General features: G+C 40.5%; 1 protein-coding gene across 3 annotated transcripts in view; it reads left to right on the top strand.

Moving 5' to 3' along the window:
• Window positions 1–17,757: 17,757 nt before the first annotated feature.
• The window catches only part of MED23 (mediator complex subunit 23), a 43,802-nt gene continuing 36,118 nt past the window's right edge, over window positions 17,758–25,441 (top strand). For all 3 annotated transcript variants that reach the window (XM_081250598.1, XM_081250597.1, XM_081250599.1), the window contains exons 1-5: window positions 17,758–17,955; window positions 18,309–18,340; window positions 18,499–18,586; window positions 21,356–21,480; window positions 23,820–23,931. In XM_081250598.1, the coding sequence (XP_081106724.1) occupies window positions 17,908–17,955; window positions 18,309–18,340; window positions 18,499–18,586; window positions 21,356–21,480; window positions 23,820–23,931 (405 nt within the window). In that variant the 5' untranslated portion in view covers window positions 17,758–17,907. The remainder of the gene's footprint in view (window positions 17,956–18,308; window positions 18,341–18,498; window positions 18,587–21,355; window positions 21,481–23,819; window positions 23,932–25,441) is intronic.

The raw sequence follows: 25,441 nt of genomic DNA, 5'->3' as shown, positions 1-25,441 counted from the left end.
CAAGGGACTTGATCATCTGCCCAGATCACCTTGGTGAGCAATCTCTCAGAAATGAGATTCTGCCATGTCTTCAGGCTTCCACTGCAGAGTATTTTGTTGTTATTGTTGTGTTATAACATACTGATTTTATAAAAGATAAAGTCTACATCGCAATTTGCCTCAAAATTAGGAGATTCCTAGGACCTACGGCTTTTGTGTACTCATCTGACTTAAGCCTTCAGTTTTTCTTGGGTTCTGGGTTCTAATTGCCTATTTGCAATTAGGACAATCTATCTAGTCTCCTTGAGTCTGGTTCACAGTGCTCCTGGCTTTATCTACCTCTCTGTGGTGGTTTGTTTTGTATGTCAACTTGGCTATGCTATCATAACCAGTTGTTTAATCTCCCACACTGTCAGAACACCCCTCCTCTCTTCTTCCACCCTTGTTCCCCAACCCCCTTCAACCTTGAGAACACAAGAAAACATTAGGTAAGGAATTTAGGAGGCCTCTGATAAAGTCTTATGTCTGTTACAAGTTAATTGACTCTTGACATTAGATTCTTCGTTTTCAAAGTGATCTCAGATTATCTCCATGCTAATAAATGTTGGATATTATAATGGAGAAATATCTTAATCCTTCAGTTCCTGAGGGTAGTAAACCTCAGAGAATCTACCTGGGACATGTACAGGTATGTACAGTAGAGATGTTGGCATTGCCCAGCTTCTAGTCATATTTTCTGCTATAACAATTCCCCTGAGTCCTAAGCTCCAACCTCTTTTGAGTTTCTCAAGTCTTAGAAACTTCTTAGCAGTTCTCCTAAACATTGCACACCAGCCAAATCCACAGCTTCCAGGCAATTTAGACTTTGGACTAGACTGCCTGTGTCATCTGAACCTACGCTCTCTAAGTTACTTGAATCTTGGAAGCCTCACTATTCTTCTTCCCTTCCGTTTTAGAACAATCACCACCTTCTGGGTTCTGAAAGCTCCACTCCGCATATTCTAATGCTTAGAACACTTGGGCTCTGAAAGGCAGCTATCATTACACCCCCCACCCATCATAAATATGTTTTACATTCTACAAGGTCCCCCTGTCCACAGATTTCTGGGAATTTTCTAAAATTACAGAAAGCCCACTTGTTAATGTCTCGGGAAAACCCCAAGGGCCTGCCAACATCAACTTCCATAGGTCTTATAGAACGGCCCTTCCTGGTTCTCCCACTTGAGCTTGGGTGGTAGTTGGACAAGCCAGACTGGGAAAGTTCAGAGAAACTAGATACTCTGAGGGTGGTGGAGGTGAAGGGGATATTAGGCTCAGGTCCAGCAGAAAAAGTCCATCAAGACAGGGAGACCTCAAGTAACATAAGAGCAGGGATGTGTGGGCAGGTGGCCAACTTCAAGGAAGGCTTATTATGAAAAAAGGCTAACCAGATAGGCAGGTGGTATAGAAAGCACAGATGCTAGCCCTTGGAAAGTGGAGATCCAATATTGGAGCTGAATCTAGACCAAGCTGTCCAGGTGGGACTGGTGTTAGCAATATGCCAAACCAGGGCCAAGAGGCAGCAGTATATAGGAAGGGACAAGGCAAAATCTCACCATGGACTATAGGACCCTTGTTCTTGGAACTGAAATACTAATAAAGTGACTGGGTTACTAGACATCCAACCAATGATTGATAAAGTAGAATCAATGCTGTGGACTGCATACCTACGTGTATGAAAAAAACACTTTTCAAGATGAAATACATAAAATCTCATTACCAGTCAGCACAGATGAATATTGAAGACAGGTAACAGTAATTTTGAACCTCAACTAAACAAAATGTTATCCCCCAATCCTAGGGGAAAAAAAGCTCTACTACTTTATTTTTATCAATAAAAATTTGTGAAATTTGTTTCCTTTTGCTATATAAGTACACACATTTTTAATTTCATACACATACCTACATAGTATCTTTGGTTATGCCTCTTGGCCCACAAAGCTTAAAATATTCACTAACTGACCCTCTGCAGTTTTGGAGGCTGGCACTAATGTACTTAACGAGAGAAACCCACCCCAGCTCATCACTTGAACCATTGATTACTACCTCTGATGATTCAAAAAGTCAGAAACCTGATTTGATGCCTCCAATTGTGGCAATTGTCTTCTACTGAACAGTCAACTTTTCTAAGGTTGTGTCTGGGGTCTGGAGAACTACTTCTCTTTCTTTGCCTCAAGTGCAGATCTGCCCTACTAGTGTTAGAATTCCAGTGGCCCACTCTTGTTCATTTCAAAACTCAGAAATAATTTTATTTCCAAAAAATGTCCAAGCTTTCCTAGGCTCTTGGTGTTTTTAGTGTTTTCAAGGGAGTGTCATTCATGACACAATTTCTAGGGACATCTCCAGAAGAGACATCCCAAAATCGGAGTCCCGCCATGCTGCCTGAGTTCACCAGTGTTTGGGACAGCAGCCCCACAAGTGTCAGTCTATGAAGATAAGGGCTGTGAGTTCACTCCACTTCTTTAAACCCTGACAGGCACTGGGCTATTTCCCCAAAACCTGGAATCTCTCTGGCATTCCAGCCCCATTGAGGCAGGGGCTACATTAGTTTAGGCTTGCCATTTTGTTCCATTTTATCTAGCACAATGGCTGGCACCTAGAAAACATTCAATGAACATTTGCTGAAATTATTTAATGGTTTCAGACATGACCTCGGAGGTTTAAGTCATAAATGTCTAGTGAAACAAATTGTTATAAATTATGACAACCTTACAGGTATGTGATCCAAATCTTTCTCTACATCCAGCATTTCAGAAATAGCTATTATCTCAAAGGGAGCCTCACCCATGAAATAATGCCACGTTGGGTGCTTTTATTCAATGCAGAGTAACAATAATAACTGAGAACCACCAAGCCCCAGATTTTATGCCAGGTGTTAGGAGATGCAAGAATGTTCCGTTTCTGTATCTCTTCTAAAGAACTTCAGTCTGGTAGAAGAAAGAGACATGTTAAACCATAATATAATGTGAGATGTGCTATACTAATAGTATTAATGAAATGCCAGGGGAATAGAAGAGGAAATAATAAACTTTTTTCAGGGGATTCAGAAAGGTACCTATATTAGTTTGCTAGGGCTGCCATAACAAGGTAGCCCAGACTAAGTGGTGTAAACAACAGAAATGTATTCTCATAATTTTGGAGGCTAGAAGTTTAAGATCAAGTTGTCAGCAGAGTTGCATTTTTCTAAAGCCTCTACCCTTGATGTGCAGATGGCTGTCTTCACACAGTGGTCTCCCTGTGTGTGCACTTCCCTGATGTCTTTGTGTCATAATCTTCTCTTCTCATAAGGACACCAACCATCGTGGATTAGGACCCACCCTAATGACTTTATTTTAACTTAATTACCTCTTTAAAGACCCTATTCCAAAAACAGTCACATCCTAAGGTACGGAGGATTAGGACTTCAACATATGAATTTGGGGGAAACGAGTCAGCCCATAACAGTACCTTAAGAGGTAACATTTCTAATAAGCACTATGTGACTTAAAAAGTAACTCAAGCACCGTTGTTGAGTAGTGAAAACATGAGTCCCATCACCCGTGCCAATTGTACTTACAGCAGAAACTTTGCCAAGATTTCATGTGCTTACATGGATAGGCTTAAAGGGAAGGTCTGTGGACCACTTGAAATTATGCACAAACTTTATGTGTATATATGTGTAGGTATATGCATAGGTATATGTATGTATTTGTTTTCTATATAGCTTACCTCAGAGTCTCAAAGGCAAGAGCTAAACCTTCTAAAAATAACACTTTTAAGGATACAATAGCATACCTACAGAAAACAAAATATGTTTAACCTGAATATAATCATGAGAAATGAGACAAACCCAAATCAAGGGACATTCTGCAAAACAACTGCCCTGGAATCTTCAAAAATGTCAATTTTATGAAAAGTGGGGGAAAGAATGGGTTAGTGAACTCTTTCAGTTAAAGGAGATCACAAAAACCTAACAACTAAATGCAATGCAAGACCCTTGTTTGGCTCCTGGATGGGAGAAAAAAAAATATATGTGAAGGACATTATTGGGACAGTTGAGGAACTGTGAGTATGGATGTATTTTAGATAACAGTATTATACTGATGTTAAATTTCCTGAGTGTGCTGTGTGTACTGTGGTTATGAAAGTCAGGTCCCACATGCATGACTTTCAGAAAGCACACAGTGAAGTATTCAGGAGTGAATTATGACATCTGTAAATAATTCTCACATAGTTCATATAAAGATAATAGATTGATAGAGAGAAGACGAGGGACAGAGAGGAGAGAGAGAGACAGGAAGAGACAGAGAGAAATAGCAAATATGGTAAAATATTTAAAATAACACGAGATGATTGCAAAATTCCTGCCATTTTTCTCTAGGTTTAAATTTTCTCAAAATAAAAAGTTGGGGGGAAAAGAAATAGTCTTTCTGAGGAAATAAATGGAGGATATGATCTCTTCCATCTTCAAACAGGAGAGTATATTGAGAAAGAGGAAGACATGAAACTGAGCAAACAGAAGATGCCTGTAAGAGAGAACAAAAGAGAATCTCCAGGACACTAGCCAGGATAGTAGCCAGGAGGCAAGCTTAGAGAGTAGCCAATCCACACGGGCAGAGGAGGACAGAAGTTCCAGGAGGGATGTCTGCAAGAGGAAGATAAAATCCTGAGAAGAGACTATTATCTCAGATGGAGGTTTCTGGATGAATTAGTCATAGGCACATCCCAAACTAAGCAAAGAAAAAACATGGCACAATGATTAACCCCTGAAACAAAACAAAAAGTTGTACAGAAAAGGAAAATATAATCACAATGCACTCTATTGCATTGTGTAAATAATAGCTATAGAGTCAGAACAATATAAACAGTCTGTAATCTAACCGATAAATTCTGATACACGAGTGGGATAAAGAAGGAGGAAATGTGAGAGGTATTCAGGAACACTAAACGCTCATCTTTCATTGTAAGTCAATATATAATACCTAGAACTGAAAGAGCAAGAAATGGTGGGATAAAGCATATTATTTTTAAAAAGAAATGAAAGTGGTTATTTCTGGGGCATGAGAGTTGAAGGTGGGGAGGAGTTTGGTTGGAATGGATATACTTTAAATATGAGGTTTGGAGAATTAGTCATCTTTTTATTGAAGTATTATTGATGTACAATATTATATAACAATTAGTCATCTTTTTACATATATTATTACTTTGACAAATTAGAATACCAAAAAGAAATTAACAATTATAGTAATAGTATTATCAATTGATTTCACAGTGAATAACCAAAAACTAAAGTTTTAAACTCTGGACAGCACAGTGATCACTACTGGTCTGAGTTAAAGTACTATTTGCATCCAAGTTTCTATATACAAATAAAAGGACCCAGGACAGTGAAGTTTTTACATGACTGAATCGATGATAAAAATCAGATTTCTTCAGTCTGTAAAATCTATGTGATAGGATTAAAAGAATAATAAATTTGGAGGCAAAAAGCATTTTGTGGCAAAAGAAAGAAAGAAGAAATGAAAAGGTCCAAACTGAAGAAATTGAAATGTGAGTCTGTTGAAAATGAAACACCAAGGCTGGATTTAGAGGCAGAGAGTAACATGATAAAAGATGTGCTTTAGGAACATTTTCCCGGTTCTAGAGAATGGAATGGACCGGAGTGGGGAGAGATGAAGGCAGAGGGGCCAGGTAGATGTAGCTGTCACAGTCCCGTGAGAGGTCACAAGTCAGATGAAGGCTGTGGAAAAGGCTAATACATGTTGGGTTTGAGAAATATGAAGCCTGAGCTTGGAGAATGAGTCTAAACCCAGGTGACCCAGAGAAGAGTGGGGCCTGAGCAGAGAGAGCGGCATCAGGATGGGAGGCTAGTTTTCTGGAAAGCTGACAAGTAGGTCTTGGACCGAATGAGGCGGAGGTATTTATAGAACACATATCTTGAATTATTCAGCACCAAAAGTAAAGATAATATCTTTTAGGAAAAAAGTGTAAAAATGCCTCTATTGTATTTTTTTAAAGTAGTACTTCATAATAAATAGTATAACACATCCAATAATCTCTCCCATCCCTCTCAGGTAGCCAATGTTGATACTAGGCATTTATATAAGTTTTCTGTGGCTGCTATAGCAAATTACCACAAACAATGGCTCAAAACACCACAGATTTATTATTTTACAGTCCTGCTGGTTTAAAGTTCCATCCAGATCTCACTGGACTAAAATCAAGATGTCAGATGGGCTGAGTTCCTTTCTGGAGCCTCTTGGGGAGAATCTGTTTTATTGCCTTTTCTAGCTTCTAGGAGCCACCTACATTCCCTGTGACTCCTTTCCTCAGTTTTCTAGGCTAGAAAACTTGCATCTTCCTGACCATTCTTCCTTAGTCACATCTCCTTCTGACTCTCCTCTTCAGCCTCCCTCTTCCACTGCTAAAGGCCCTGCAATTGGACCTACCCAGATAATCCAGGATAATCTCCTTATTTTAGGGGTAGCAGATTAGCAATCTTCATTCCATCTGTAAATTTAATTCCCCTTTGCTATGTAATCTAACATATTTTCAAATTCTGGGGATTAGGACATGGACATCTTTGGGGGGAGCCATGATTCTGGCTACCATAGGCAAAAATACTTTTATGCTTTGATGAAATAAAATTTCTATTTTAAGGAAGGACAAGAAAAATTAAACATAAAATTCTCTGTGTTTGGGGCTTCCCTGGTGGCGCAGTGGTTGAGAGTCCACCTGCCGATGCAGGGGACACGGGTTTGTGCCCCGGTCCGGGAAGATCCCATGTGCCGCGGAGCAGCTGGGCCCATGAGCCATGGCCGCTGAGCCTGCGCGTCCGGAGCCTGTGCTCCGCAATGGGAGAGGCCACAACAGTGAGAGGCCCGCGTACCACAAAAAAAAAAAAAAAATTCTCTGTGTTTGGGCCTCCTCCCTCCCTAATGTGCTGTGTGCATCTACACTGCACAATAACCAGAGCTCCTCAAAGATGGGAGAGCCTGTTCAACTGTAAAGATCAATTTTTTTCTTTCTTCTGACGCTAGCAATGTAACTTCTTAAAGAATAGCATGGGGTCATGGTGACTTCCTGCTCACTTTGTACATGCTTACCTGGACTGTGCACCCTTGGTGCACTTTATGTAAAATATTATTATGTCATTTGATGTATGATCCTTTGCCTTGAAAATGTATAAGGCTGTGCATTTGACTTCTAACAGGCAGAAAGTTCTCAGAGCTGCCCAGGTTATAGTCCTCAGTTTGGCTCAAATAAAGTTCCCTTTTTTTCTTCTTAACTCGACAGTTAATTGAATGTTTGTCAACATTTTCTTGGCGTAGTCGGCAGGATATCAAACCTGGCATCTGCCCTGAACCAGTGCTTGATATCAGCATGGGCCCTTTGAGCCCCACCTGTTTACTGGTATTCCTCAGGTGCTTTGGTGAGTTCTCGTGATATCCAGACATCATTGCTTTAAATGTCCTGAATTTTACTCCAGCTGTTTTTCTTGGGATTTGGAGTCCTAAGAGTATACCAGTACATTTCCTAGGTAGGGACCTAGGGGGAATTTTGGAGTAAACTGGCTGGCTGTCCTTTTTTCAAAGTTGCCTTAAATTGGAAAGATATGTATATTTGGTCTGAACAAACTGTTTGCTAGTGAAATGAAAGACTGAGCCTGGTCAAGTCTGAAGAAAAAGAGACATCTGCTCCTTCTGGCCACAGCACATGTAGTGTCTGAGGGTCAATCCTCCTGCCAGGTAGTGGTCCCACAGAGGATCCCACTACAATCACTAAGTAAATCCTGCTCGCCAGGTTGCATTATAAAAGCTAATCGCCTAGTGCCCTGAGCAGTTTTAGACCATTGGAGGGAGAAACAGACTCAGACTCAAACACACCCAGTTGAGTCTCTAGAATTCTAAACTCTCACCACATTCAGCAACATTCTGAAAGCCAACAAACTTCTTATGAAGTAATGTTGCTTTCTGCACCTCATACCACCTTGGTTTGATGTAATAACATTAATCTTGTAACCTTGCTTCCAGCATCCCAGGAAGAAAAGAACTACGACTGCGTTTTGTTGACAGATTATCTTCTTGCTCCCTGGAATGACTTACAAGAAGCCCCATTGATAAGGCTGATCTAATTAGATTTACAGATGGTTCCTACGTAAGGGATGAGCAGGGACATTACAGAGCTGGAGATGCAATCACATCCGTAGAGGATATAACTGAAAGCTTTTATTTATCAGAAAAAAAGTCAGCACAACAAGCCAAATGAATTGCCTTAACTCTAGCTTGTCAACCAGCTAAAGACCAGGTGACAAATATTTATAAAGATGGTTGCTATTCTTTTGGAGTGGCACAAAACTTTGGAATGCTATGAAAACGATGAGGTTTTTAACCTCTTCAGCACAACCTGTAAAAACTTAAATAAAAGACAAGTTGCAGCGTTATTAACTGTTATACAATTGCCAAAACAGTTAGCAATTATCAAGACAACAGGGCATTCCAAATCTGACACTAGGGAAGCTAAAAGAAACAGCTTGCTGTTGCTGCAGCCCAACAAGCAGTTTTAAATATTCATCCTGTTCAGCCTCGAGAATGCTGGCCGTTAACCCTGCTAACCCAGTAAAAGGTTTCTTTCTACAGAAGTAAGTCAGAAAGAGAAAGACAAATACCGTATGCTAACACATATATATGGAATTTAAGAAGAAAAAAATGTCATGAAGAACCTAGGGGTAAGACAGGAATAAAAACACAGACCTACTAGAGAATGGACTTGAGGATACGGGGAGGGGGAAGGGTAAGCTGTGACAAAGCGAGAGAAAGGCATGGACATATATACACTACCAAACGTAAAATAGATAGCTAGTGGGAAGCAGCCGCATAGCACAGGGAGGTCAGCTCGGTGCTTTGTGACCGCCTGGAGGGGTGGGATAGGGAGGGTGGGAGGGAGGGAGACGCAAGAGGGAAGGGATATGGGAACAGATGTATATGTATAACTGATTCACTTTGTTATAAAGCAGAAACTAATACACCATTGTGAAGCAATTATACTCCAATAAAGTTGTATAAAAAAAAAAAGAAAAAGAAATTGCCACTACAGAAGGGAAACGGACACGGCAACAAAAGGGGGGAATTTTGATCCCACTACGCATATATGGTTTAGACCTGATGAAACAAAACAAAACAAAACTTATAGAGTCTAGTGAAACCAAATTGCCGTTACTCCAGCATGTACATTCTTTTTTTTTTTAAATAAATTTTTGGCTGCGTTGGGTCTTTCTTGCTGCACAAGGGCTTTCTCTAGTTGCAGAGAGCAGGGGCTACTACCTTCGTTGCGGTGCGCAGGCTTCTCATTGCAGTGGCTTCTCTTTGTTGTGGAACACGGGCTCTAGGCACGCGGGTGCAGTAGTTGTGGCTCGCGGGCTCAGAGTGCGGGCTCAGTAGTTGTGGCGCATGGACTTAGTTACTCCACAGCATGTGGGATCTTCCTGGACCAGGGTTCAAACCCGTGTCCCCTGCATTGGTAGGCGGATTCTTAACCACGGCGCCACCAGGGAAGCCTCCCCAGCATGTACATTCTTTAATCCATTGGGCATCTGAGAAAATGGTTTTCTGGGAAAACAATATTTTGGAAACTTTCACCCACAATGGTTCAAAGGAAATATATTACGTTATTGCCAGGGTCTTATTAAGACACTTTAAAAAAATTAGTAACTACCTTTACAGCAAACACCCAAGAAATGAAAAGGATCATAAATTACAACCTAGAGATTTTGTTTATTGGAAAGGACATCAAATAAAAGATTATTTGCAGCCACAATGGGAAGAACCTTATCAGGTATTAGTAACTAATCCATGCACAGCCAAACTGAAAGACAATAATTCATGGTTCACATCTCTCATTTTAAAAAGCCTCCTCCACCTGAATAGGGCTTCCCTGGTGGCGCAGTGGTTGAGAGTCCGCCTGCCGATGCAGGGGACACGGGTTCGTGCCCCGGTCCGGGAGGATCCCACATGCCGCGGAGCGGCTGGGCCCGTGAGCCATGGCTGCTTAGCCTGTGTGTCCGGAGCCTGTGCTCCGCAATGGGAGAGGCCACAACAGTGAGAGGCCCACATACCGCCAAAAACAAACAAACAAACAAAAAAAAAGCCTCCTCCACCTGAATGGACTTTGACCCCTGTTTCTACACCTGGCTTCAACTAAGACAAGCATCACCAAGCTAGGGGGAGAAGAAGATGACAACAGTAGGAGACAACTGACTGGTCTCTTCCCATCCTCCAAAGATTCTAAGCTGCTTCATCTCCATCCTCAGCATCTATGGTTTCCAGCTTTCCGTTAGAATTGCTATATCCTATTCCTTAGGGAGGTAGGTGCATCCCCTGATCCTCAAATCTGGCCCAGTATTTCTTCTAAACCAAATGTTTATTTTCTAAGAGACTGAAAGGAAACCAAATTTTCTTTCTGTCTCTTAGCTCACTCCATTATTTACAAGCCCAAAGTGATCATCACATTAGCTGATGACTCAAACAACCCATCCTGGCTTTCAGGGCTCTCCAATTCTGAGAGGTACTACCTTTGACTCACTCTCCAGGATGATTCAACTATTTGTCCTAAGACCAGCTCTAACAGCGATCCAAATATACTAGCCGTTTTTACAAAGACATCCTGGTTGATCTCACAAGTCCTGCTGGTCTCACAAGATGTCATTTTTACAAAGACATCCTGGTTGATCTCACAAGTCCTGCTGGTCTCACAAGATGTCATTTTTACAAAGACATCCTGGTTGATCTCACAAGTCCTGCTGGTTTCACAAGATGTTGTTTTTACAAAGACATCCTGGTTGATCTCACAAGTCCTGCTGGTCTCACAAGATGTCATTTTTACAAAGACATCCTGGTTGATCTCACAAGTCCTGCTGGTCACCTTTACCTCTATTTCTGCCTTAGCTTGTTTTCTGAACTTTTGACATATTTCCTGTTCTCAGCACCAAGCCTCCACTATGCAAAATTGCACTGATAAATCACACTGATTTGAATACTACTATACTTCCTTAGGTACAGTTTTATGTTCACCCTTTTGCTCAATCTGCTGCTCCACATAATTTTTCTTTCTGCTAAAGCTTTGGTCATGTTTGAGGAAAGCTAGGACAGCTCATACTGTATTTATTTCTAAAACTACCCATCTATTAAATCCATGAGTTCATATCAAAATATCCAATTTCAATCAAGCACTGTAGGGTTCATCCTAGTTTTCTCTTTCCACATAGGTATTCCTCTTCTCCCACAATGTGAAACCAGACTTTCACTGAACTTACTATTTCTGCTTAGTTGATAAACTCCCCTGTATGCAACCAGCCTCTCAACCTCACCACCACCCCTCCCATGCTTGGATGCCCATGTCACGCCACTTAGGTGTCTACAAGCTTCACTGAGCCACCCCCCCCACCCCCCATCCTGGAGGACAGAGCAAATAATCAAACTGAAAAGGATTATTCTCAAGCCTCAAAATCTAGTGGAAATTGCCCAGCTAGATTTCAGAGTTGCTTGGAACTTGTGACCCCTTTATTCTTTTCAATTTTTCCCTTTTGGAATGGGAATGTATATCCTAGGCGTGTCCTATCACTGTGCTTTGGAAGCAGATAACTTGTTATCTGGTTTCACAGTCTCATAGCTGAAGGGGAATTTTGCCTCAGAATGCCTCACACCTGAAGCACCTATACTGATTTAGAGGATATTTAGACAAGAGTTTGGACTTGGAATTGATGCTGGAACGGTTAAGATTTGAGAGCTGTTGGAATGGGTTGAATGTATTTTGCATGCTAGAAGGACATGCATTTGGGGGCCCAGAGGAAGGAGTTTTGAGGCTGAATTGTATGCCTCCAAATTCACATGTTGAAGATGTAATTTATTTGGACAGAGGGTCCAAATAAAGAGGTAATTAAGTTAAAATAAGGTCATAATGGTGGGCCCTAATCCAATATGACTGGTGTCATTATAAGAAGAGGAAATTAGCCACAGACATGCACAGAGGGAAGACCATGTGAAGACACAGGGAGAAGACAGCCATCTGCAAGCCAAGGAGAAAAGCCTCTGAAGAAACCAACCAACTGATAAATTTATGAATCATAAATATTTCTTATATATTTATCAAAATAAGTAATGATAATAATGGATTTTGACTTATTGAGTAAAATAGGAAACCTTGATCTCAAATTTCTAGCACCTTGATCTCAGACCTCTAACCTCCAGAATTATGAGAAAGTACATTTCTATTGTTTAAGCCAGCCAGTTTCTATTGTTACGGCAGCCCTAGCAAACTAATACACTCAGCCTAACTCTTGAAGCTACTCTGTAGCAGGAAATTTGAATTCTTTCATTTCAGGTTTTTAGAAGCTCTTACGTGGTAACAAGGGCATATTGTGTTGTATATACATATTACAAATGTTAGGGAACTAAATATCTGCCAGGTCAAAGCCACGACAGGAGAATTATTAGTTCGTCACCTAGCAAGTGAACGACACGAGTTCAGCTGTACAAGATATTCCACAGCCTTCAAAAAAAAAAAAAAAAAGTTAAAGGGCTTTTGGAGACCTATGACTCCTAGCAGTTTTCTTCACTAGTTAAAGTTGATTACTCAAAAAAAGGCATGTTTTGTTAGGAGTTGGCGATGATAGTAGCATATGAAAAAAAAATACAATCTCAATAAAATATTAGCAGATAGAATCCAGAAATATATAGAAAGGATAACATATCATGACCGAATAGTATGTATCCCATGGAAGCAAAATTGGTTTAGCATTTTGATGGGGTTCAGGGCAGGCTGCCCCAAGATGTGCCACTCTGGCATGCTGAAAAGGCTCAGGAAGAACCTTTGAACTTCCCCCATTTATTGTCTAAAATAATTTATGATAGAAGACCTGTTTGAGGAAGGAGTCAACACCATAGATACTATAGTAAAAATATAAGCTAGGTGTGGTAGACACCTTGGTAGGAGGAACCTACCAAGGCTAGTTAGATTAAAGTCCTATCTGTGTTCTACTGTCTCTAGATGGCCTAGCAAACATATGCTTACCAAATATTAATTCTTTTCATCTTCCTGTGAATGCCTTATGTCCCTTTGAAGTCCCAGACCCCTACCTCCTTCTCTCCAGTCCAGAATAATAAATATACCTCATCTTGCCTTACTGTCTTTGGAATTCTTTACGCTTATGAGGGTTCCCTGTATATATGTAATAAATTTGACTTTCTCCTGTTAATCTGCCTTATGTCCTTTTAATTGCCATCCAAAAGAACTAAGAGGAAAAAGAGGGGGAAATTCCCTTCTCCCACAATTCAAAACCCCATCAATTAAACCCATCACATTAACAGAGTAAAACTGAAAAATCTCAATAGAGGCAGAGAAACATTTGACAAAATTCAATATCTATTCATGATAAAAACTTCCAGTAAACTAGGAATAGAAAAGAACTTCCTCAATCTGACAAACAGTATCAATGAAATGATAATGAAAATCAGTGAAAAACCTACAGCTAGCATCAGACTTTATGAAAGGCTGTTTTCCCCCTAAGATCAAGAACATGGCAAAGGTGTGTGTTCTCACCACTTCTATTCAACATTGTACTGCTGAAGGTCCTAGCCAATACAGTAAAGCATGAAACAGAAATAAAGGAAGAAGTAAGTTGGAAAGGAAGAAGTAAAACTGTCCTATTTACAGATGACCAATTGTGGACATAGATGATTCTAAGGGTTCTATAAAAAACTACTAGAACTAAAAAGTGAATTGAGCAAGGTCACAGGATTAATGACCAATATCCAAAGATCAATTGTATTTCTATATGTTAGCAATAAACAACTGGAAAACAGAATTTTTAAAATGCTATGTGAAATACCATCTCCCCCAAAACGCATATAAAATACATAAGATTAAATTTAACAGAAGATATGTAATATCTGCACACTGAAAACTATAAAAGATTGCTGAAAAAAATAAAAGACTAAATAAATGGAGAGATCAACTCTGTTTGTGGACTAATAGAGTTAATATTGCTTAGGTATCAATTATCTCCAAATTACACTATAGCTTCAATTTAATCCCAATAAAAATCTCAGTATTTTTTAATCAAAATTTACAAGCTGATTTTAAAATTTATATGGAAATGCAAAGGATTTAGAATAACCAAAATAAGCTTAAAAAAATAAATTTGGAGAACTTAAGCTACCTTACTTCAAGACTTAGTAATTAGCTACAGCAATTGAGACAATATGATATTGGTATAAGGATAGACAAATAGATCAAAAGAACAGAATAGAGAGTCTAAAAAGAGACCCAGACTAATACAAGGCAATGCAATGAAGAAAGAAGGGTAATTTCAACAAACAGTGATAGAACAAATGGATGAAACTAGAGGTATTATTCATCCTTTGGCAAAATTCCTTTCTATGAACATGTGAAACTACAAAACAAGTTATCTGCTTCAAAATACACTGGTGAGACCAGCATTCCTATTCCAAAAGAAGAAGTCAAAAAGAAGGGGTCACATGGGTCCCAAGCGAGTCTGGGACCTGGCAGGGAAAATTCCATTAGATTTTAAGGCTCAAGAATAATTCTCTTTAGCTTGAGGCTCTGTTCTCTAGGCCCATCAGGGTGGCAGCTGAGCAACTCAGCCCTAGGCAGCAGCCATGACCCCTCTGGAAACAAGGAGGAGAGAGCCCTGCCCCACCTAACACATACACACACATGCACCCCACCTACAAAAACTAATTAAAGATGAATCATGGATCTAAATATTTGAAATATATATCTACACTATCTATACTAAATATAAAGCTTAGTTCTTAGAAGAAAACATTGGAGGATAGCTCCATGACCTTAGGGTAGACAAAGATTTCATAGGCTACTTAAAACAATAACCATAAAATTTAAACATAATAAATTGGACTTCATCAAAATTAAAATTTTCTGCTAATCAAAGACATCATTTTTTTTTCTTTTGCGGTACGCGGGCCTCCCACCGCCGCGGCCCCTCCCGCCGCGGAGCACAGGCTCCGAATGCGCAGGCCCAGCGGCCATGGCCCACGGGCCCAGCCGCCCCACGGCACGTGGGATCCCCCCTGACCGGGGCACGAACCCGCGCCCCCTGCATCAGCAGGCGGACCCCCAACCACTGCGCCATCAGGGAAGCCCAAAGACATCATTTTAAAAATGAAAAAGCAAGCCAAAACAGAGAGAAAACGTTCACCATACATTGATTTGATAAAAGGCTTGTATACAGAATATATAAGTACTCCTACAAACAAATGAGTATATAAGAAATCACCTGATTAATAGTAAGCAAAAGGCTTAAACAGACCCTTCACAAGAGATATCTGAATAGCTTATAAGATACACATTTAAAAAAAATCAACATCATTAGTCACTAGGAAAATCCACACCCATTGGAACGGCTAAAAGTAAAAAGATTGACAACACTAAACGCTGACAAGGATGTAGAACAATTAGAAACCACACAGATCTGTAGTATCAGAGTGTAAAAAGAGTAAAAACCATTCTGGAGAACTGTTTGCCTCTTAACTTCTTATAAAGTTAAGCATATACTCACCATATGACTCCAAAATTCTGCTCTTAGAAAAATAATATATGTCTCTACAGAGAGACTTGTTTGAGAATGTTCATAGTAACTTTATTTGTAGTAGTCAAAACTGAAAATGTAAATATCCATCAACAGGTGAATTGAAAAATCATCTGTGGTATATTCATACAATGGAATGATATACATGGATAGATCTCAAAATACAAAGTTGTGTGAAAGAAGTTAGACACAAAAGAGTAAATACTGTGTGAATCCAATTATATAAACTTTGAGAACATGCAAACTAATTAATGATTACTTAAATTAAACCAGTGTTTGCCTCTGGGAGGGGGATTGCGTGCAAAAGGACTCTAAGAACTCTCTGGCAAGATAGAAATATTCTATATCTTGCCTGAGGTAGTAGTTAAACAAGTGTCAACATTTGTCAAAATTCATGGAGCTGTATATTTAAAATATCCATTTCACTGTATACAAATTATACATCAATTTAAAAAAATGACTTGGGGGGAAACACTTGAAGAAGGTCTAGAAATGGATGGCCAACTTTTATTCAATGAATAGAGCATCAGCAAGCATAATATAAAAATTAATTTGTATTTGGTAATGACAAATAATTCTTACCTGACCATTTTACCTACTTAATTGTACAAGCCCTGGCCAATATCAAGAGTAGCTGGCATTTGCTGAGAATATACCGATTTCCCTGAAGAACCTAGGAGCAGGACAGGAATAAAGACGCAGACTAAAGAATGGAGTTGAGGACATGGGGAGGGGGAAGGGTAAGCTGGGACGAAGTGAGAGAGTGGCATGGACATATATACACTACCGAATGTAAAATAGATAGCTAGTGGGAAGCAGCCGCATAGCACAAGGAGATCAGCTTGGCGCTTTGAGACCACCTAGAGGGGTGGGGTAGGGAGGGTGAGAGGGAGATACAAGAGGGAGGAGATATGGGGATATATGTATATGTGTAGCAGATTCACTTTGTTATAAAGCAGAAATTAACACACCATTGTAAAGCAATTATACTCCAATAAAGATGTTAAAAAAAAAGAGAGAATATACCAATTTCTAAACACAGAGCCGAAACGTGGAAATCTGCTAGTAAATGAAAGCTGTCTTAGAAGTGAATCTGGTTGAAGACAATCCACAATAAAATAATCTGTTTAGCATACAAAAAAGAACAATAGGTTGCTAGGGTACTTGGATTTTAATAATTCTGGCTCTGTCACTCTTCTATAATAGCTCAGATATTCTGAAAAATACACTCTGCAATACAGTTCATTGAATACCTAACACCGCGTCTAGCACTGAGGGAACGGTGGATAAATATTCCATAAATGAAGTCCTCTACTACTTATACACAAAAGTGTTATATGAAGACAAAGAAGAGACGCCTAAATCAGCTTGAAGAATGAGAGCAAGTTTCCACAAAAATGTCAACGGATGCTTGAAAGAATACAGCGGTGGGGGGCACACCACTCAGTGTATCTGCTCCGACCATGCCACTGAATCAACCTTCCTCTTTGCCACCCTTCTCCATCCCTACCCACCACCAAAGAGGCTATATGTATTCAGTTATTGATAAATATTATTTTAGATGATCATAACTGAAAACAGTATATATTATTATTCGATAATTTTAATTAAAAATCAGCAGTGATGCGTTCATTCACCTTTTCAACCTTCATTGAAAGCCTGCTGTGCTTCTGGCACTCTGCAAGTCACTGGGGTTACCATAGTCGAGAAGGCATTGTCCCTGTCGTCTAGAAAAGTGAGCTTTCAACTCCTGGCTCCAGGCTGCTGACAGAGTCCTAGAAGGTCAACAGCTCGTAGACATCAGGTTGACCCAGGTCGCAAGAGGAGCATTTCCAGCAGGCTCTAGCCCCTGGGTCTCAAGCTTGTTTTCTTCCCGCCGTGCAAAAGCATCAGCACCAAGCTGGAAGCAATTCCCGCTTCAGCCGGGAAGTGGCGGCCTGCAGCCGACCGGGCCTCGGGGTGACTTAGGCTCGAGGTTCCACTTAGGGGCGCTCTCGTCTGGCTCGCGAGCCGCACTTCTCCACGTGCGGAACCATCTGACTGGGTCCCCGGTTTCTGCGGGTTTCGTAATCAGAGGGCACCCAGCGCTCCGGCTTCCGTGCAGCTTCCGGTTGTTTGCTGGGCCCTGCAACAAACAGGGGCTGGACTCAGCTGGGCGCTTGGGGAAGAAACCGACCCCGGCGAGCTGAGGTTTCCTACAGGCGTCTGCGGCCCTCTGCCCCTCCATTGCCGAATCTCGGGCCTGACCCGGGCAGCGCGCCTGGTGTCCAAGGAAGGCGGGGGAGATGGTCCAGATGGAGACGCAACTGCAGAGCATTTTTGAGGAGGTGGTGGTGAGTGGAACGGCCAGGGATCCAGGACGATGGCTGGGAGAGGGGGTGGCTCGCGGGCAACGGCTCAAGAAACGTAGCCCGGGCAACCTCTCCACCATCTCTTCTTTGTTGTGAAACCGTGTATGTGTGCAACTGTTGAGCAGTTCTCAAACTGCTGTCCAATTCCAAGTCTCCTTTGAAATCCACAACACCCTTTGTTACAGGCCAAGCAGGCAGGTATTGTTTGTTTCTGCGTGTTGCTGATTAAGGTGACTTGCCCTTGTTGCACTGTATTATTTTGCTCGGCGACGCCCCTCCCCCTCCCTTTTTAAAAAACAAAATTCCCATCGTTTACTTTTTTTTTTTTTTAACAGAAAACGGAAATTATAGAAGAGGCTTTCCCTGGGTGAGTATATGCATGGCAGATTTTTGTGTTTTTACCTGAGTGTACCTTTGTAAGATTTTATTTAGGCCTGTCTTGGAGGTTTATAAGATCCACTATTCTGGTTATGTTGGATTACCTTTTTAAAACTAGTGGCAAATAATGCTATTTTTGTTTTTTAGCATGTTTATGGACACCCCTGAAGATGAAAAAACAAAACTAATTAGCTGTTTGGGGGCCTTCAGACAGTTTTGGGGTGGTCTTTCTCAGGTGAGCTCTGCATTTTTAATACACTCAGCTGATGATTTTTGACCCTTTCTTTTTTCACATTTTCTTTGATGTTGCTGTTAAGGTCTTTCTGGGAAAGGAGAAATAAAATTGTCATCATCTTTTATTTGTCTATTCTGATTTCCATTTGTTTCAATTTGTATTCTTCCAGTAGAGAATCTGTATTGAAAAATCAGGTTGACGACAGCACAGTGTGAGTTGTTTTTATAAATTTCTCCCAAGTTAGATTATATAAAACCATTTTGATCCTATGCTGATTTATTTGGTGCACTTCAAAACAGCTGTGTCAGGGATTGTAATGGATAAAAATTTCATTCATTTACTCAACAAAGGAACTGGCCCAGCATTGATACAAAGATACCACAATAAGGATACAAAGATATAATAAAATTGAGGAAAGGAACAGTAAAACTTAGTAACAGAGAACATTCACCAGAAAATGCAGCCTTGAAAAAGATAAAGTGTGTGATCCTTAAAGAGCTCATAGTCCATTAGTACCTTATCTTCTCATGGTGCATTTTGGTAGGAAAATGAGAACTGTTTGCACTTGAGCTGCTGGTGGTTAAGACTTGCTACTCAGACATGAATCACAGAGTTTCAATATATTAGTTTTTTTTTATTTCTTTTACTTTTAATTATTTTTTTTCTTTTTGTTTATTTATTTATTTTTGGTTGCGTGGGGTCTTCATTGCTGCACGCGGACTTTCTCTAGTTGCGGCGAGCGGGGGCTACTCTTAGTCGCGGTGCACAGGCTTGTCATTGCGGTGGCTTATCTTGTTGCAGAGCACGGGCTCTAGGCGCACGGCCTTCAGTAGTTGTGGCACACGCGCTCAGTAGTTCTGGCTCGTGAGCTCTAGAGTGCAGGCCCAGTAGTTGTGGCACACGCACTTAGTTGCTCCGCGGCATGTGGGATCTTCCTGGACCAGGGCTCGAACCCATGTCCCCTGCATTGGCAGGCGGATTCTTAACCACTGCACCACCAGGGAAGCACCCTAATTATTTTCTAATAGATAATGTATTCATACGGTATAAAATGCAAAGGGTTGGACCAAAAGTTGGATCCAATGATGAATCTGCCTTCCATCTCTCTTAGCTTAATTGTTTGTTTCTTTTTCTGTCTGCAAACAGCATTCCCAGTTTATGTTTCCTTCTAGAAGTGTTTTTTTTTTTAATACATTTATTTTATTTATTTATTTTTGGCTGCGTTGGGTCTTCGTTGCTGCGCGCAGGCTTTCTCTAGTTGGGGTGAGCAGGAGCTACTCTTCGTTGCGGTGCGCGGGCTTCTCATTGCAGTGGCTCCTCTTGTTGCAGAGCACAAGCTCTAGGTGCACAGCCTTCAGTATTTGTGGCATGCAGTCTCTAGAGCGCAGGCTTAGTAGTTGTGGTGCAGGGGCTTAATTGCTCTGCAGCATGTGGGATCTTCCCCGACCAGGGCTTGAACCTGTGTCTCCTGCATTGGCAGGTGGATTCTTAACCACTGCACCACCAGGGAAGCCCCTAGAAGTGTTTTATGCATAGAATCATTTTTATAGAATGTTCATATGCCGTGTACACTGTTCATTAGCACCTTGCTTTTTTCCTCTTAATATTAAATTCTCAAAGTAATTCTACATCAATCCATTAAGAGTTACTTCTGCCTTCCTTTCTTACTTATAGCAACATAATATTCTATTATATGGCTGCACCTTCCTTTATTTAACCAGTCTCCTACCAACTGACAGGTTGCTTCTTACCTTGTTTCGCTTTAAATAATACTATAATGAACAGTTTTATGCATGGGACACAGAATAAATTTATAGTATTGCTGTGTAGCTTTTATAGAAATTGCCTAATAGCTTTCCATAAGGGTTTTACCAATTTATACTCCCGATAGCAATGTATAAGAGTATCTGTTCCCTAGAGCCTCAGAGTAGAGTGTTAATCTACTTTTTGATCTTTGAACTTTTTGATCTTTGCCAATCTAAAATGGGAGAAATTTTATTTCAGTGTGGTTTTATTTTTGCATTTCTCTGAGTGATGTTAAACATCTTTATGACATACTTTAATATTTTGATAATTCGTTAAACATTTTATGAGTTAAGATACAGCCCTTGTCTTCGAAAATTTTATATTCTAATGGAGGATCTGGGAAGAAAATAAGTATTTCTAAATCAGCATTACATGTTCAACAGTAGAAGTGTGTATCAGGGACAGTGGTAGCACAGAGGAGCAGGACATCTTGAGGATATCCTAGAAGATAATCTGTGATTTGGGTACTACATTTTGGTATCAGATTTAAAGTTTTGCAAGTCTAGAAATTGGTTATGTCATTAGATTCATAACTCATTGGGCTCTTAGGGATTAGACTCACGAAATTCTCATGAGGCTGATATACTAATTCATAGTGGATTTTTCCCCCAGTGACAGGGATATTTATATCTGCCATTAAGGGCACTGCTTACAATGCCGTACACAATCTTTGCTAGAGTTTTCTGTTAATCATGAATATGCTAATAAAATCGTACTCCTTTTGGAGGTGCCATGTAGCAAAAATGGTGGAAGTTTATATAATTGTATGATTTTAAGCTTACTATAACTCCAGTACTAAATCTGAATTTTTTCAGTTTATTTCTTTAGAATTTGTTTTCATCCATGAATTTATAATGGAGTATCTCATTCATAGTCTTGATATACTCCCAGGTACTATTAGCTATTTGTTAGTTATAAAATGTAAGTTTAGACCTAAAGTGTAATCATTTTCTGATTTTCCAGGAATCTCACGAACAATGCATCCAGTGGATTGTTAAATTCATTCACGGCCAGCATAGTCCTAAAAGAATTTCTTTTCTTTATGACTGCTTAGCAATGGCAGTCGAGACTGGTCTCCTTCCACCCAGGTACGTTTAATGGTGAATATGAGCAATCTAAAGAATTTTCTTTCTTTCTTTCTTTTTTATAAATTTATTTATTTTATTTTTGGCTGCACTGGGTCTTTGTTACTGTGCGTGAGCTTTCTCTAGTTGCGGTGAGTGGGGGCTACTCTTCGTTGCCGTGCGTGGGCTTCTCATTGCGGTGGCTTCTCTTGCTGCGGAGCACGGGCTCTAGGGCGCCCAGTCTTCAGTAGTTGTGGCTCGCGGGCTCCATAGTTGTGCCTCGTGGGCTCTGGAGCGCAGACTCAGTAGTTGTGGCGCACGGACTTAGTTGCTCCACAGCATGTGGGATCTTCCCGGACCAGGGCTCGAACCCGTGTTCCCTGTATTGGCAGGCGGATTCTTAATCACTGCGCCACCAGGAAGCCCAGAATTTTCTTTTTTATTAATGTTTAGAAATTGGTTGAGGTTGTTGTTGTAAAAGGATAAGGGAATGAAGAAGGAAGTTGGGCTCAACAAGAAATCCTTTGTAATATCTCATTTTTAATTTCTAGGATGCAGTATTCTTAGAATTGTATACTTACAGCACTCAAAACCAGGCAGACTTTGCCTTTCAGTCCAGAGACTAAAATCACTCACGTTGATGAGCTTGTTCCAGTTAACTTTTGTTGTTTTTGTTATATTCACTAGTTTGTTTATTGTATTTTTTAGATTCTACATATAAGTGATATCATACAGTATTTGTCTTTCTCTGTCTGACTTATTTCACTTAGCACAATACCCTTCAGGTCCATCCATGTTGTTGCAGATGACACAATTTCATTCTTTTTTTTTTTTTTTTTTTTTTTTTTTTTGCGGTACGCGGGCCTCTCACTGTTGTGGCCTCTCCCGTTGCGGAGCACAGGCTCCGGACGCGCCGGCTCAGCGGCCATGGCTCACGGGCCCAGCCGCTCCGCGGCATGTGGGATCTTCCCGGACCGGGGCACGAACCCGTGTCCCCTGCATCGGCAGGCGGACTCTCAACCACTGCGCCACCGGGGAAGCCCTTCATTCTTTTTTTATTGATGAGTAGTATTCCACTGTGTGTGTGTATGTATGTGTGTGTGTGTGTGTGTGTGTGTGTGTGTGTATGTATGGCATGTCTTCTTTAGCCATTCATCTGTTGAGGGACACTTAGGTTGCTTCCATATCTTGGCAATTGTAAATAATCCTGCTATGAACATTGGGGTGCGTGTATCTTTTCAGTTTAGTGTTTTTGTTTTTTTTGGCTATATACCCAGGAGTGGAATTGCCCGGTCGGTTCTAGTTAACTTTTGCTGCGTGATGAATTACTTCAATACTTTGTGGCTTAAAACAATAATAATCCTTTTATTATTAACATTCATGATTATAGTGCTTGACTGGGCAAGTAGTATGTAGTTTTTTCTCAGGTTTAGTGATTGCAATCAGATAGTGGCTACGACTGGAGTCATGACAAAGGTTTCCCTATTCATATCTGGTGGATGATACCTGGCTGTCATCTGAGACATCAGCTGGCACTGTTGGCCAGAACCTACATGTGCCTTCTCCATGTAACCTGGACTTTCTCACAGCATAGTGGAGTCCAAGAGCAAGCATTCATAAGAGGGCTAGGCAGAAGCTTTATCACCTTGCCTTGAAAGTCATACAGCGTCCCACTTGCCAGTATTAGGCCTGCCCAGGTTGAGGGGTAGAGAATGACACTGATACTTTTCATGGGAGGAATATCAGTGTCACATTTTAGAAGAGCATGTGGGATCAAAAGTCTTCTTGCAGCCATCTTGGAAAAATACAGTTTGCCACAAACTGGTAAATGGTAAATATTTAACCAATAGCTTTTGGTACATATCTTTCTAGTAAAAATATAATGTAGTTAATATTATTTAGTTCTACTTTGTGTTTAGTCTTTCATATAAGCAAAAAATGTAAAATACTATATGTAATTTTTTGAAAGTGTGCTTGAGTAATATGTACCTTTATGAAAAATACTTACTGGGACTTCCCTGGTGGCACAATGGTTAAGAATCCGCCTGCCAATACAGGGGACATGGGTTCGATCCCACATGCCACGGAGATCTAAGCCCGTGTGCCACAACTGCTGAGCCCATGTGCCTTAGAGCCCGTGCTCTGCAAGAAGAGAAGACACCGCAATGAGAAGCCTGCACACCACAACGAAGAGTAGCCCCCGCTCACCACAACTAGAGAAAACCCGCACACAGCAATGAAGACCCAACGCAGCCAAAAAACTTACTATGGCAAATATAATGTCCAGAGTACGCAGACCTTGGCTATTAGAGAACTTGCAAAAATTCTGTCTTGTAATTGAAATGGGTATTCCTTTTTTCTAGGATGGTTTGTGAATCCCTGATAAACTCTGACACACTTGAATGGGAAAGAACACAGCTTTGGGCCTTAACATTTAAACTGGTTCGGAAAATAATTGGAGGAGTGGATTACAAGGTATTTTTTTCCTAATTATTCTATATAAAAAGTAATCATTGTTAGGTATGATTACTTTTTCAGTGTACATATCTTAATTTCACATGGGAGAAATGAAGTGGAACCGCTTACAAAGTCTCCTTTTTTGTTGTATCTCCTGAAGGGATTTAAAATTGCTCAGTGTTTCTCACAGCTTCTCTGCTCCCCTCCCAACATTCTTAAAAATGCAGGTGGCTGGTAAATTTCTGTGACAAGTAGGGAAGTCACCAAGCAGACTCTGGGTCTCTTCATGCCACAGATCTTAGGATGTTGGGGCCCCTTTCCAGTGAAAGCACAGAGCAGGTGTGTATGGAACTGAGAAGAGCTGCAGGTATCAGCTGATGAAGGGAGCAAGTCCTGCTTCACCTTGACCTCCCTTGGACACATTTCCTTCCTTAACTGGTGTCTTCAGCACTCTGGTCTTGACCCAAAACAACAGCATACACTCTCTAATTGTGTCTCAGAATACATCTCAGGAGCTCCATAGCTGCAGAAGCTTCTCCTTCATTCAAGCCACTTTTGTTATTGTCCGTTGTAAAAGACTTGCCAGTACCTGACCCTGTACTTTATGTCTGTATTTTTGCTAATCTAAAATGACTTAACTGATAAGTATTGGCTTGAATCGTGATTTAATACAGAATTAATTCTAAGAAGCTTTTTTCTGATTATTTTCTCTGTACTTGTACTTCACTTGTCTTAGCATTAATATGTAGTTTTTACCTCCTTACTTATTTGTATGGTGCTTTATAATTGTTTCTAATTTCTTTCATATATATGTTTTGTCTGTCTTTTTTACAAGATTGATCGCACTGTTTATACTATGGAGTGAAATTTCTTCTCTATATATCAGATTCTGCTCTGAAATAATGTAACTGGTAATAGATATGAGTAGATGACCAGTTAACACAATGGCCTTATTCAATAAGTTTTAGGGGTTAAAGTATGTGATGGATGATGAGAAGTGGGAATAAAGTTAGAATATGCAAGGGAAGGAGTAGAAAAAGTCATCTGCCAGAAAGTTTGTATTATTGTCCATGTTTTCAGAGTATTTTCAAGTTATATTCAAATATATTTCTGTCTGTTAAGCTCAAATTAAACTTTTTGGACCCTCATAGTAATAGAAACTCTTCTAATGTTGTGAAGGTCAAAAAAGCTTAGCAGGGCTTCCCTGGTGGCGCAGTGGTTGAGAGTCCGCCTGCCGATGCAGGGGACACGGGTTCGTGCCCCTATCCCGGAAGATCCCACATGCCGCGGAGCGGCTGGGCCCGCGAGCCATGGCCGCGGAGCCTGTGTGTCCGGAGCCTGTGCTCCGCAACGGGAGAGGCCACAGCAGTGAGAGGCCCGCGTACAGCAAAAAAAAAAAAAAAAAAAAAAAAGCTTAGCAGAGTGTGGAAAGTTTAATTTTTATTTATTTATTTATTTTTTTTTTTTTTTTTTTTTTTTTTTTTTGCGGTACACGGGCCTCTCACTGTTGTGGCCTCTCCCGTTGCAG

This window comes from Mesoplodon bidens, assembly GCF_964165515.1.
Source record: "Mesoplodon bidens genome assembly, chromosome: 12".
NCBI lineage: Eukaryota > Metazoa > Chordata > Mammalia > Artiodactyla > Ziphiidae > Mesoplodon > Mesoplodon bidens.
The sequence above is the reverse complement of the archived record's forward strand: the minus strand, read 5'-3'. Positions and strand labels throughout refer to the sequence as shown.